The sequence below is a fragment of the Mobula hypostoma genome, chromosome 6, assembly GCF_963921235.1.
Source record: "Mobula hypostoma chromosome 6, sMobHyp1.1, whole genome shotgun sequence".
In the NCBI taxonomy this organism is placed as follows: domain Eukaryota; kingdom Metazoa; phylum Chordata; class Chondrichthyes; order Myliobatiformes; family Myliobatidae; genus Mobula; species Mobula hypostoma.
The window spans coordinates 132,145,729-132,160,145 of record NC_086102.1 but is presented as its reverse complement, the minus strand read 5'-3'; the positions used below and the strand labels follow the sequence as shown (position 1 = coordinate 132,160,145).

The 14,417-nt window shown below is 44.3% G+C and overlaps 2 protein-coding genes across 5 annotated transcripts in view; one reads left to right on the top strand and one right to left on the bottom strand.

The window, feature by feature from the left end:
* The window catches only part of hycc2 (hyccin PI4KA lipid kinase complex subunit 2), a 53,993-nt gene extending 50,796 nt beyond the window's left edge, over positions 1-3,197 (bottom strand). Inside the window, exon 1 of one of the 3 annotated variants that reach the window (XM_063051732.1) lies at positions 3,020-3,197. The gene's annotated coding sequence lies outside the window, so the exon portion shown is untranslated. Of the gene's footprint in view, positions 1-1,213; positions 1,347-3,019 lie in introns of those variants that run through there. The other 2 variants (XM_063051729.1, XM_063051731.1) reach the window with 2 other exon arrangements.
* Positions 3,198-7,361: 4,164 nt separating this feature from the next.
* cdk15 (cyclin-dependent kinase 15) overlaps positions 7,362-14,417 on the top strand; it is a 50,637-nt gene continuing 43,581 nt past the window's right edge. Inside the window, exons 1-2 of one of the 2 annotated variants that reach the window (XM_063050016.1) lie at positions 7,362-7,679; positions 13,502-13,533. In XM_063050016.1, coding sequence (XP_062906086.1) covers positions 7,634-7,679; positions 13,502-13,533 — 78 coding nt within the window. In that variant the 5' untranslated portion in view covers positions 7,362-7,633. The remainder of the gene's footprint in view (positions 7,680-13,501; positions 13,534-14,417) is intronic. The other variant, XM_063050015.1, reaches the window with a different exon arrangement.

Genomic DNA, 14,417 nt, shown 5'->3' with positions numbered 1-14,417 from the left:
GGGGGGGGGGGGGCAGGTTCCTCCAGTGTTTGTTTTTCTGGATTCCCAGCATATGCAGAATCTCTTATTTTTAAGACTTTCCTTACAAGCCTCTCTCACACTAGAGACAAGAGCCAGTCTATTTTAAGGCAGTTGATTCCAAGTTGACATTAGACTTCAGATCTACAGAATCATGCAATGTTCCTACCCCTTGCCCGAATCCCGCTGCAAGGGTGTGTGTCACACACCAGAAGAAGCAGCAGCTCCGAGATAATAGCTGTCACAAGAAAACAATACCCTGACATTCAACACCAAAGAGTGGTCAGTCAGTACAGCTAGCCCTGGTATGCATTAAACAGTACCTTCAAGAGAAGGCTACGTACTGAATGATTTTTGTAAAAGGAAATCCTTACATCGTTAGTTAACCTTTGAGATGTTTTGCCAATAAATAATGTAAACTATTAATGGCATGAGAAAATCAAACATGTGGTTTACTGGAATATGGAATGAGGAAACCAAATGCTGAGAAACTCCCAAATAGAGGAAGCACAGTCTTTCTGCTTTTGTCTCAACCTGCACTGACTGAATGTTACAGAATTACAAGAGGGAATTCAGCCCATCCTCAGTGTTTGGAATATGCAACAAGTGTGAACTGCCCTTAGCATTTTGTCTCTTATCAACCAACAGATGATGCATAGACCTACAAGAACGATGCCTTCAGCTAGCAATCACTGCAGTTTGGCAGCCAGACTCCAATCAGAAAAGGAAAACACACTAATCACATAGAGCTGGTGCAACATCCAGACACACCACTGACACAAAGACAAAGAGAGCTCATACTGGGACACAGCAAACACCCTTCACAGACAGCCTCCAGTCAAACAGCTGCAAGCTGTTCAAGGTGCATATCAGTACTGCAGTAGAATGGAAGTTCAGCTCAAGGAGATCTCCCATGTCAGCTACATCATTTTAAAATCAATAATAGAAAAATGACTACTCTTTTCCCCCACTAACACCACTATTATTCCTGGTGGAGATTAATCTACAATCAAAATTTCAATTACAATATTATTCATCTCCATAGATGCTGCCTGATCTGCTGAGTTTCTCTAGCATTTTGTGCATGTTTCAATTGCAATAAGATTCCCTTCAAAAAAAAAGACAGAATGCAGAAACAAGATGCCACACCACAGAGGAATCAACACAGAACTGTTCCCACAATCTTTGGACTCACTTTCAAAGGCTCTTCATCTCATGGTCTCGATATCCATTGCTTTTCTATTGTTATTTTGTTTTTTCCCCTTTTTATATTTGCAGTTTGTTGTCTTTTGCACACTAGTTGTTTGTCTGTCTTGTTAAGTGCAGTTTTTCATTGATTCTACTGTGTTTCTTTGTATTTATTGTGAATGCCTGCAAGAAAATGAATCCTAGGGTAGTATATGATGACATACATGTACTTTGATGATAAATTTCTTTTTAACTTTTTTTTGGTGTCCATGGTATTGGAAGAAGCGTGTTAGTCAGCTTTCAATCCATTCTGATCCACATAAAACAGAGTTGGAAACAAATAGTTCCTCTTCAGAAAAGTAGTGAAGGCAGCAAGTGGGATTTTGGGTCTTCATTGCAAGAGGTTGGAGCTTAAAAGTAGGGAGGATTTGTTTTTAATGCACAGTGCTGTTCAGTGCTCATCTGGAATACTGCATACAGTTTTGGCCCCTTAGCTAAGAACGAATATTGTAACATTGGAGGCAGTCCAAAGGGGATTCAGCAGGCCATTTCCTGGAATGGGACAAAATGGGTTGGAGCAAAACAGACAAAATGTTGGAGGAATTTAACAGGTCAGGTAGCATCTATTGAAATTATTAAACAGCTGACACTTCAGGTGGGACCATTTATTCATTTCCATAGAATGCTGCCTGACCTGCTGAGTTCCTCCAGCATTGTGCACGTTGCTCTGGATTCCCAGCATCTGCAGAATCTCTTATTTACAAAGTGGTTTGGGACTGTATTTAGAAGGACGAGGTGTAGCCATACAAAATTCTGCAGGGGTTTGACATGGTAGATGTTGGGAATGTTTTCATGAATGGGAGAGTCTCAAGCAAGGGGACTTAACTACAAGATCAGGGGAGGTCATTTGAAATTGAGGTATGTAGAAATTTCTTCTCAGAGGGTGGTGAATCTCTGGATCTCAGGCCACCAGGTGCTGAAGATGGATCATTATGCGGATGTGGCCAAATAATTGAAACAGTGGGCTATGAAGAAATGCCATATTAGGGAGATACGACCAGCACAGATCAATTATTAAATGGTGCTGCGGGTTAGACAGACCTGCTCCTGTGTTGAGATGCCTGAAGCTATATTTCAAAGGTCAGTTTATTCCAGTTCTTGCCTTCGGACCAAAATTGCAAGCAAAGCAAGAGAAAGAGGTAATGAAAAGTTCACCAACCACGCACATCTCTGTAACTAGTACCAGAAATACTCTAGAATGCAGAGTTAATCAAAGAACAGCGAGCCACCTGACAAGAACAATTAACCTGTGAACGTGTACAGCAGCCAGAACAATAGAAACCGTATAAAAGCAGATGTCAAACGTGTCAAGGCTACACCAAATATAGCGCTTGACAGTCTCTGCGCAAACAAAGCAGCCTACGTGTCCAAGTAACCTCCGCTGTCACTGAACTTCCCCTAGCCTTCGAATTACAGTAATGAATTACCTTTGGCACACAATTAAGTGTAAAAAAAACGGGGTAACCCAGTCAATGCAGTTAAAACGTCACTATCTACAATTACATCAACACAAGAATAGCATTGTATTGTTCAGCTGTCAGAAAAGGATCAGTAATCAGAGCACTCCACTTCACATACAGCAAGACTTTCCCTATACAGACCCTTGTTTTCCCGTTCCTTCCCATCCATTCGCCCCCCTTTCCCCCCATCCTGCCCTTGTAAATTAACCCCGTGGCCTAGGCGTAAATCCGATCCTCCTTTCCATTGCCTCTTCCACCTGAGCCCTCTTCTTGGGAGGATCCCTAGATCTTACCTGTGTGGCCTGAGGTGGCTATTTCTATGTCGACGGGCCCAAGTGCCGAGCGGCCGTGCTCTCAGGCCCGGAGCAGCGGCCCGCTCCCGGCGGCTCGCCGCATTCTCCTCCCTCAATAACATCCAGGAGCCGGCCTCCAGCTTCCCTCCATCCGAGAACCTTATTGGACCAGGCCGCTCCGTCACCTCGTTCTGTCCACACAGCCTATTGGTTAAAAGAGCGAGTGTCACATTCTTACCTTGTCGGCTGTAATACAGTCGGTGTCACGTTTTAAATCGTCCGGGTATCCGGATACCGTTGACTCACGGTAGGTTCTATCCACAAGTAATTAATTGGGATTTTGCGACTCCTTGAAAGCCCACTAAACGCTAAGCACCCATCACTTCAAAACTTGAATGAGAGGTTACAATGGAGGAAGACACATCCCAGGATTCCGGGCGAACAGACAACCCCCAATTAAACTTACCGGCCGTGTCTATTTAATAGGACGAGTGCGTGCTCGAACTGCATGCTGGGTAAAATCCGCCCCATTAATAATGACTGGTGGAGAACGAAAAATGAAAGATAAACTGAAGATGTGGGTTCACCGCCCGACCCCCATCCAGCTTGCACACACTTGCAGCGTTCAGAGTAATTAAAAAGCAGATGCAGCAGTTTTGAATAGAAAAGATAAAATAATGAAATACTCAGAAGGCCAGACAGCATTTTGTGGAAGGAGATGCAAAGTTAATATTATCAGGTCGATCATTTTGACCCAGGCGTCAGCAACTGAATCTGCTAGAATTGACAAGTCTGGATTAAGGACGGAGCAGAGGAACAAGTGGAGTACATATGGTACATCCGAACCGTATGCAGTAAGGATGGCACAGAACCGCTGCCTCACATTACCAGATCCTGACACTCACTGCTGTCAGGGTGAAGTTTCACATTCTCCCTGTCACCGCTGTTTACCTGTCAGATTCAAAAAAACGTGTGGGTCGAAGGCTGCTGTAAACTGCCCCTGGTAGAGTGGTAGCATCTCGGGAATTTGATGAGAATTCATGATTAAGATTAAGATTGTTTAATGTTATTTCCAATACACAAGTGTTAATGAGAACAAAATAATTCTTACTGCTGATCTGATGCAGCACAAAACACAATATGATAACACAACAATAACAAAACACAATAAATATAAATAAATAAGATAGCTTACATACAGAGATTGACTGTCCGTCAATAAAGTGACACTAGGCACAGGAGTGTCTGTACATAAATTGATTCTTACAGGAAATGATAAAAGTAATGGTGGTGAGTGGTGTGTAGGGGTGGGTCAGTGGGTGGACGTGTTGATCAGCCTTACTACTTGGAGAAAGTAACTGTTTTTGAGTCTGGTGATCCTGGTGTAGATGCTATCTAGCCTCCTCCCTGATGGGAGTGGGATATATGGGGGAGGATAATAAGTGGATGGTCAGTGTGGATGTGGAGGGCTGAAGGGCCTGTTTCTATGTTGTATCTCTTCAATACAATGATAAACTTTTGGAAAGACTCATCCATTGTCTCTATTAGATCTGATGTTGAATATTCTTTTATGAGAGGCAATAATGTATCTGTAAGTGGTGCATTACAGCAGTTCTCTCTTGCATCTCTTTCCTCCTGCATGTACAGTTCTTGTTAGAACACAAGGTTGTGGGGAGCACCACACATCACCCCCACTCTGGAGATACTGGCAGATATGTAGCTCCAGATCTGTTCAAGCACCTGGTGTGTATCTTCAGCTTGACAAAGGCATATAAATCACATCTAGGTGTTTAGTTACAATATATGGAAAATACATTTGGTTGTTTACTTGGGCATTTCTTAACTTGCAAGTACATCTTTTAGAGTGTTCTGGATGTTAAGTTCTGCTTAAAAGTTCTGCGTGTTTGTTTTATAAATAGTTGAATCATTTTGATTTTGAAGTAATTTGAAATGTGAGAATATTTTATGAGCTTAGACCTCTTGAGTACTTGGAATGTTCTTTGTAATACAACAAAATCATTTGTTTCTAATTTATTTATTTATTGAGATATAGCTCTTCAATCTGCATTGCCTAGCAATCCTCAATTTAAGTATAATATAGGAAACACAGTAGCTATTTTCTGCACTGCAGCTTCTCAATGAAAAAAGACCAGATGATAGGTTTATTGTTGTTGATTTGGTTGGCTAGGAGATCAGACAGAATCCTCTTCCTGTTGTCTTCAAGTTCATGACAGCAAATCTTTTTCTCTCATTTTCAAGAGTAGATCATCAATCCACTTTATTCATTTCTTTTTTGTTTGAACTTCCTGTGCACAATTTAGTCACGATACTTCCTATGTTATAGCAGTGACTGTACGTTTTTCTTTTGCAGTAATAGATTTTAGGATATTTTGAAGTAGAAAGATTAAAACTATGAATAATGAACTTAATTTCTTTTCAAGGAATAATCAGTGCTTTGCAAGTTTTAAACTTTTTGTAGAAAGCCTGTAAGATTCATAGCATTTTGCTTCTACTGACTTGATGCTATTGGATGTACTGTTGCTTGCAGCCATAATGGGAAGCTTTGATTAACTAATTTGGACAGAGGTTCTTAGCAAAGTTGTGAAGAGTGATAAGAGAAGATGTTACATCTACATAAGAGAAAATTAAACTCTCCCATCCTCAGAGCAGAGAGAGTGAGAGGGAGGGAGAGGAGAGAGGGAGGAACAAAAGGAAAGAAAGAAAGGAGGGAGGGAGAAAAGAGTCTATATTACGTCCTCCAAGAAACATTTCACGTAACACAGTTATTGCAACAAAAAATTGCAAGGCACACTGCAGGAGCATTATCAACCAATATAGCTCTTCAAGAGCTATGTAACTAAACACCTGGATGTGATTTAAATGTCTTTGTCAAGCTGAAGATACACACCAGGTGCTTGGACAGATCTGGAGCTACATATCTAACAGCATCTCCAGAATGGGGATGATAAGTGGTGCTCCCCACAACCTTGTGTTCTAACAAGAACTGTACATACAGGAGGAAAGAGATGCAAGAGAGAACCGCTGTAATGCACCACTTACAGATACACAATTGCCTCTCATAAAGTCATTACTCAGTGCATCGAAGGAGAACGAGGTAAAGCAGTAACAATGCAGAATAAAGTGTAAAGGTTACAGAGAAAGTTCAGAGCAGGTAAACAATAAGGTGGAAGATGATAATGAAGTAGACTGGAGGTTAAAAGTCTATCTTATCATAAAAATGGTCTGCTCAAGAGCCCAATATCAGTGAGGTAGAAGCTGTCCTTGAGCCAAGTGGTACAAGCTTTCAGGCTTTTGTATCATCTGCCCAGTGGGAGAGGGGAGAAGAGAGGATGTATGGGGTGGATGGCAGTCTTTAATAATGCTGGCTGCTTTACTGAGGCAGAGAGCAATATAGTCAGAGTCCTCAGAGGGGGGGCTGGTTTTTGCGATGTGCCGAGCTGAGTCAAGTTCAAGTTTAATCGTTCGTGTGACTGTCATTCAGCCACACCCATGAATACAGCCAAGCAAAATGGTGTACTTCAGGGGCCAAGTTGCAAAATACAGTATCGACAGTCACACACAGTGCAAGGCACAGAGAGCTTGTATAATTCTGACGGCAGACAAACAGTCACAAATAAATAATACCCACACATCTCTGCAGTCGCTTGTGGTGCAGAGCAGTTGCCACCCCAAGCCCTGATACCTCCAGATATGTCTATGGTGCATCGGTGTGTCGACAGCGACATGCCAAATTTCTTTAACCTCCTGAGGAACCAGGGTGTCCGGTGAGCTTTCAACATCAACATAGCTGGACCAGGTCCGGCTGTTGGTGATGGGTGGCGGCTATCGACTACGACAAAACTCACAAAGTTGGAGAGGAAGCAGACTAAGCAAGAGGAAAAATGCTTCTCTATATTTGGAGGTGAACCTATGGTGTTAGTTTCTTCCCTGGATTTGATCTGTGTTACGCGTCTAACTTTTTGTGCTGAGTTCAATTTGAGAACTGGGCTTAATTTGACAGACTTTTGGATTTAGTTTACATCCTGCTCTGTGTTGGGGTTTGCTAGCACGCTGGGATTTTTTTAATTACATTATCTGATGCTCTTAGTTTAGGTGTAATAGTTGTGCCTGTGCTGTTTGCTGCGTTAGTGTATTTGTTCTGTTAGTTCCCTGTGCTGGTCCTAGTTTGGACACTGGGTTTAATTTGTCTATATCCTGTGGTCAGTTCGGGTGCTGATGTTTGTTTAGCGCGGGATTGAATTTGCCTGTGAGCTGGAATTAGTTTGGGGACTGGGATTAGTTCGGCACTGGATTTAATGTGTGTGTTTGCTCTGCTTTATTCTGTACCCCAGCATCAGTTTGCCAGTGTGTGTGGCGTAGATGCTGTGGAGAGCTGCATTTTCTTCTGTACCCGGGAGGGATAGTTATTGCGAGCACACACACACACACTGGGCCGACAACCTCAGCGCGGTGCAGCGGATCCATCCCTCCACCCCGTTTCCGAGGCTGCAGCTGCTGGGGCAGGGCAGGGCGGCTGCCGTCTCCGGGCCGCTGCGGATGGTGGGGTCAGGAGTGGTGCCGAGCCGATGAATCGGACCCGGCAGCGTCGTTGGGATGAAGAACCTCAGGCAGGCTGCATCAGAGACTCTGATACGGTTAGGTGAGCAATGAACACGGAGAGCACCAGCCCCACGCACACCTCTCTAGCCACGACCCTAACACTTGCCGCAGGCCGCGGCACGACAGGCCCATCCCTGTAATATCCTAAACCCCCCCAGTACAGATCACAGTTAACCCTCGAGGTCAAGGACAAACTGCTCGCTTCCCTCTTGTCTTGCGGACAGGAGAAGGAATTGATGATGTCCGGCTGGTGGGAGGGCAGGGGAGGGATTAGAGTAGGTTGGTGGTTCTTGCAGAAATGAAGAGATCTGAGCTTTTGGACGAAAAACCAAAATGTTAATCAGCATAAAAGAGCAGCCCAATCCAATGACTGAAGCTGGATTCACCCACTGGTGTGGAACTGATCCCCCAACCCTGGGTGAATGGTCTTAGTATCGGAAGAATTTTCTAGAGAAGAATAATGCCGCCAAAAGACATGACTGGAGTGAATGCAGCGATGTAAATTCAAATTAGTTTGGTTGTTAAAGCATTCTTTAGGGAAAGAAATTTGCTGTTTAGACTAGTCAAATGCGACTTTATTCCCGAAGAAACTTGATTGCTTCTTGGTTGTCCTCTGAGCTGGCCGTTCAACCCATTGGAATCCTTCACAAGCTGCTCGAGATTTACCAAGACGTTGGTCAGGCAGTGAAAATGAGCAATAAGTTCTGGCGGTTCCAGCAAATCCTTTGTCCCAAGAGTGACTCACAGCAGTGGGAGAAGGGAAGAACAAAAAAAAAACCCTCCTGTCAAATTTAAGGAGTACTGAAAGAATGGTTTCTTGTTATATTTTCCCCTCTGTTGGCTGGGATCAGTTTGTGTTGAGCTTTAATGTTAGTGTGACTGTAACTCAGATAGGCGATCATAGTGAGAACCAGGCACCGGACAGTTGTCAGATAGCTGGTCAACAAAGAGTTGCATTGGAGTTAGTAGGGAATGTACCTAGAGAATAAAAAATGGCTTTTTTTTGGGCAAGATTTCTGGATTCCTTAACCAATTAAAGTCAATTAATCCTTAATATTTTTAAAATTTATGTTTTTAGGGAAGGAGATTTTAGATTTCCAATGTCTTTTATGTGAATAATGGTTTTCTATCATTGACTCTCTGTTTTTGATGATCTTAAAAACACAAATTAACACAGTTCATGATCTTTGGTAACACACTGACTTTTGGTCCACGGTAGCTACTCTCAGGTTTGGTGCTCCACTGCTGAGCTTCTTAGTGCAGTAGTGAAAGTCTTAGCAACCTAGTCAAGACTCCATTGAAAGAGCAGCCTGACCTTTAGAGGCTGTGTACTTGAGTGGGTCTTTGACGTCTTGGGTGAAGCATTACCTGGATCACGTTGGTTGGGGAGGCAAATGGAACCTGTAAAATCCAGCTTGGAGTGTCAGCCTCTGTTCATGTTGGGGGGGGGTGTAGAGGCTTTAGGTTGCTTCTGGGGATTACTTTTACCATCTGAACCAGCACAGTAATCATATGCAGCTCGGTCTGAGCAACCATACACAAATAATGAGACGTTTTGGCTCACATGAACACCAGAGCAAATACAGTAAGGTAGCATTGTGAAGGGCTTTGGGAGAAAAACGTTATGCAGCAGAGCAAGGAAGATTGCTATGGAAACAAAGATGTTTTTTGTGGCAAACTCTGCATTTTGTGGGATGAATATATATTTCTACTTCACTCTTATTCGTGTTACGTTGGTGAATGCTAAGAGCTTGCACTTTGTAAATAAAAGTTCAGAGCTATGGCAGATTATTCAGTATCAGTCACACTTGGAAAGGGTGATTGAAGCAGACAATACAGGAGAAAATCTGCAGATGCTGGAATTCCAAATCAACACTCAAAATGCTGGAGGAACTCAGCAGGTCAGGCAGCCTATGGAAATGAATAGATAGTCGATGTTTCAGGCCGAGACATTTCTCCAGTACTGAGAAGGAAGGAGGAAGATGGCAGAATCAAAAGGTTGGGTGGAGAGGAAAGAGAGTAGCTGGAAGGTGATGGGTGAAGCCAGGTAGGTGGGAAAGGTCAAGGGCTGGAGAAGAAGGAATCTGATAGGAGAGGAGAGTGGACCATAGGAGAAAGGGAAGGGGGGTGACCCAGGGGGAAGTATCAGGCGGGTGAGAAGAATTAAAAGGTCGGAGTAGAGAGTAAATGAAGGGGTGCGGGGTGGTATTTGTTTATCCGAAGGAGAAATCGATATTCGTACCATCAGGTTGGAGGCAATGTTCCCTCTGAGGTGTGTGTGCGTGCTGCTAGCACACAAAGGAATTTAAACTGCACACATAAGGTTGTCACCCTCTACCTCATTGGCATGGCAAGTATATTTCAACACATTAAAGTCATATTTCAAGTTTCAACATACTAACTAGATTTCATCACCTAATCTACTTTCACTTGTTGTAATATATCACTCTGCAGCTGGTAGCAGGCCTTGCATGTTGTCAGCTGTCACCGTGCAGGGATGTGGAAATCATAGCGCCCAAAGCCCAGGACTATCCTGTTATGTCATTTATCTGTCAAAAGTAACGGGCTGTTGCATCTCAGATCAGTGAAATTTGTTTCTTTGGATGAATATTTATCAAAATAAAACACTGTCTGCTGCTGCATGAAAGTCAAGAAGGCAGAATGAAACCACCAAATAAGGTGTGCTGAGAAACAAAAGTTCCGATCGCAAACGGCGACACATGTATTTATCTGCGAGCTTGAACTCATTCAGTCTGCTGGTTTCATCACTGGAACTTGTGCAATAAATAGTCAACTCTTTACAGTTTTCTGTGACATCAGCAGTGACCCCAGGGTTGCCAAGGTGATTCACACTGGTTTACATTGATGGCTGACACCAGTCACTGATGGGCTGATTTTACTACACTAATATATGTATTAGCATAACATTGTTCAGAGCCGAACTATGATGTTGAGAGAAAAGCAGGTCTGGCAGCTGTGCTGTAGGTCTAAGTAAAAAAAATACTGAACTGAACAGTTGAAGGAAAGTAGCTGTTCTCGAACCTTGGGATGTGGGACCTCAGGCTTCTGTACAAAATACAAGCATGAATAGAAGATTGGCTGACTGGCAGTAGGCAAAGAGTTGGAATAAAGAGTGGGAAGCCACTTCTGGTTGACTGCTGGTGGCTAGTGGTGTTCCACTGAGTGTATCGGTGTTTACCGAGCTGAGGAAGCTGTGGAGCTGTTAAAGACCTTCTACAAAGCTGAAAACCCCAACATTGTTCAAAGCCTGAATGAATTAGTGGGTATTATGAAAGTTTTGCTCTGAAGGTAGTTGCTATTTTAAGTAACACACAATAAAAACCAAAAACTAGAATACGTCTCAGGTTCATGTAATTATTGATAAATATGATTGACAACTGCTGTGGGTAGGTCCGAGAATGATATGTTAACTGGACCTGGTAGTTCATTATCCTTAGAATAACTCCAGGTTTACTTCCACTAAACAATTCAGTGCACACATGTTGTTGTCACTGGGCAAAAAATTGCACAGCACAAGATTTTTGCACACACTGGTCAGGTACAAATTAGAGGGAATATTGGTTGGAGGGTACCCAGATGGAATATAAGGCGTTGCTCCTCCATGAGGACTGGCACATCGGAATGGGAATGAGAATTGGAATTAAAATGTTTGGCCACAGGGAAATCTTGCTTGTGGTTGGTCTGGAGGTGCCTGACGAAGTGGACCCCCAATTTACAAAGTGTCTCACTGATGTAGAGGAGGCTGCATTGGGAGCACTGGACAGGGTAGACGACCCTAACAGGTTCTCAAGTGAATTGTTGCCTTGTCTGGAGGGACTGTTTGGGGCCCGGAATGGAGGTGAGGGAGGAGGGGAATGGGCAAGTGTAGCACTTGGGCCGTTTGCAGGGATAAGTGCCGGGAGTTAAATCTGAGGAGGGACGAATGGACAAGGAACTCATGGGGGGAGCGATCCCTGCAGAAAGTGGGGCAGAGGGAGGATATGTTTAGTGCTAGGATCCTTCAGAGAAGGTGGAGGTTGCAGAGGATAATGTGTTGGATGGGGTGGTAGGTAAGGACAAGAGGGGTTCTGTCACTTTTAAGGCAGCAGAAAGGTGGGTGGGCATGGATGTATGGGAAGTGGAGGAGATGTGGGTGAGGGCAGCATCAATCGTAGAGGGAGGGAAACCCCATCCTTTAAAGAAGGAGGACATCTGATGTCCTGGAATGGAACGCTGCATCCAGAGAACAGATGTGATGGAGGAGAAGAAACTATCTCCTGTAAATATGCTATTCACTTTTTTTTTCAGTTTCTTTGCCTCTGTAATCTCCCAATGGATCCTACCACTAAACATATCTTTACCATCTTCCCCACCAGCTTTCTGCGAAGATCACTCCCTCAGCAATTCTCTTGTCCATTTGCCCCTCCCCACTAAACTCCCTCCCAGCACATCCCTGCAAGCACCCTAAGTGCTCCACCTGCCCTCCCTCACCTCCATTCAGGGCCCTAAACAGTCTTTCCAGGTGAGGCAACGCTTCACCTGCGAATCTCCCGGGGTTGCCTATTGTGTCCGATGCTCCCAGTGCACCCTTCTCTACACTGGTGAGACCCGTCGTAAACTGGGGGGCCACTTTGTCTAGCTCCTCCGCTCCATCCACCACAAGCAGGGCTTCCCGGTGGCCCAACATTTTTATTCTGATTCCCATTCCCATCCCCATTTGGACGTGTTGGTTCGTGGCCTCTTCTTGAGCTGAGGTGAGGCCACCCTCGGGGTGGAGGAGCAACACCTATATTCTGTCCAGGTACCCTCCAACCTGTTGGCGTGAGTATCGATTTCTGCCTATCACCTCCCCCTGGGTCTCTTCCTTCCCCTTCTTCTGTGGACCACTCTCCTCTCCTATCAAATTCCTTCCTCTCTAGCCCTTGACCTTTCCCACCCACCAGGCTTCACCTATCACCTTCCAGCCAGCCTCTTTCACCTCTCCCCCACCTTTTAATTCCAGCATCTCTGCCCTTCTTTCTCAGTCACAAAGTAAAGTCTTAGCCCAAAACGCCAACTATCTATTAATTTCCATAGATGCTGCCTGACCTGCTGAGTTTCTGAAGCAAGTATCATTTCTGTAGCAAGCAGTAGATCAGATAGAAACTCTCTAAAAGAGATAATTTATTGAATAGGATGGAGAGGTCAGAATAGTACTGTGGATTAAACTAGTAGGACTTAAGCAAAGCTGAGAAAGATGGATTGTCAAAGAAAAACAGCACAAATAGGAGCACTCCTTGATTAAAGTAATCTACAAAGAACGAGTTTGAATTTGTCAGTTATCTGACCAGTGGATTGATTTGTGGGTTAAGGGATGTTGGATTAACATAACCAGAGTGATGAGCTTCAGTTTTGTCAGCAGGAGGAGGAATTAATCAAGCAGAAGACTGGACTTCAGTTGTGTTGGTGGAGTGTTACTGTGGAGTTGGTGGTTAATCTGCTTTCAAAGGGAGAATTCATATGTGTGGAACAATTAATCAGCTCTGAGAGCAAACCCCACAGCTGCCTGCCACTTATCAGTTCAATTGTCCCAAAATATCCTCACAGTTCTCATTTGATCACTGGCTTGCACAGTGTAAAAGTGTTCATCTCCAGGCCCCTTTTGGTTTGGATCCTGACCAAGGTTTATTTTGCTGATGCCCTGCTGTAGCACAGTTGGTGAAGCTTTAGTATGTTTAGCCTTTTGCGGAGAGTTTGACGTATGTACAGCAAAAATCACCCTTTTGTGCTTTCATCTCGATTCTGCTTTCATGGAACAGCTAATCACTCATTGTTTCTGAGCGCTCTTTCTGGAGAATTCACTCTGTAATTTGCTCTCAACAGGTCTGGCACACCGGCACCCCGGATATAAAGAGGTAAAAGTCACGGATATCTTGTTTTCAGATGGTGGATATATTTGGCAAGGTTGCTGCTTATACTGGCTGTCCCCAGAGCAGTTAGTTGGAGCCGGAGTGCACAGGGGTGTGGGGGGGGGGGGGGAGAAGGAGGACGGAGAGGAGGAAAGCCATGCTAGGAGCAGATTTCAGGTGTTCAGCTGGTTGAAACTGTACTGAAACCCCTCCCCATGGGGTTTTACTTTGTTGGTACTAATCTCCCACTCGGTATCCTCACCTGTTTATATCTGACCTCCAGCCATGATGGTCCTAGTCCAGCTCACTGCAGGTTTTCAATTACGTTTATGCAAAATCCAAGAAGCCGTCCATTTCATTCCCCCTCTCTCCCTCGCTGGTGTCTCTGTCTGTATGTGGTGTGCTTGTGCCGCTGAGTTTTCCTTTCTCTGTACTGAACTCCATCCCCCTTACCCCATTCGCAGCTTCCCGTCTGGATTTGGATTTAGATAAACTTGGAACAGCTTTCAGAATCCCACTTTGCCTGCTCACCCCAAAGGCATCTGCAGTGTTTAGGCTGGTTCCGGCACACAGCGAGCAGTGTGTTTTGTTTGTGGGTTGTCAGCGTCCCTCCATGAAAGAGGCCCGTTGTAACAGGTCACAGGACTAGGCCTCATGACTGAGACGAGCAGTGATGGTCTGGAGTCAAGCGGCAAAGGATCTTTGCTGTGAAAGACCATGTTTCAGTGGGTAGGGATCTGTTGCTGTCGAAGACCAGGGTCCAGGCTGGAGAGCCTTCAGAGTGCAAGGAAGGCTTCCTCTGAGGTAATACCTTAACAATGTATATCATGGTAATGAGGGAAGTGTGAATGAGGTGTAGGGAGAAATAAACAGAGAAGAGGAAAAGGAAT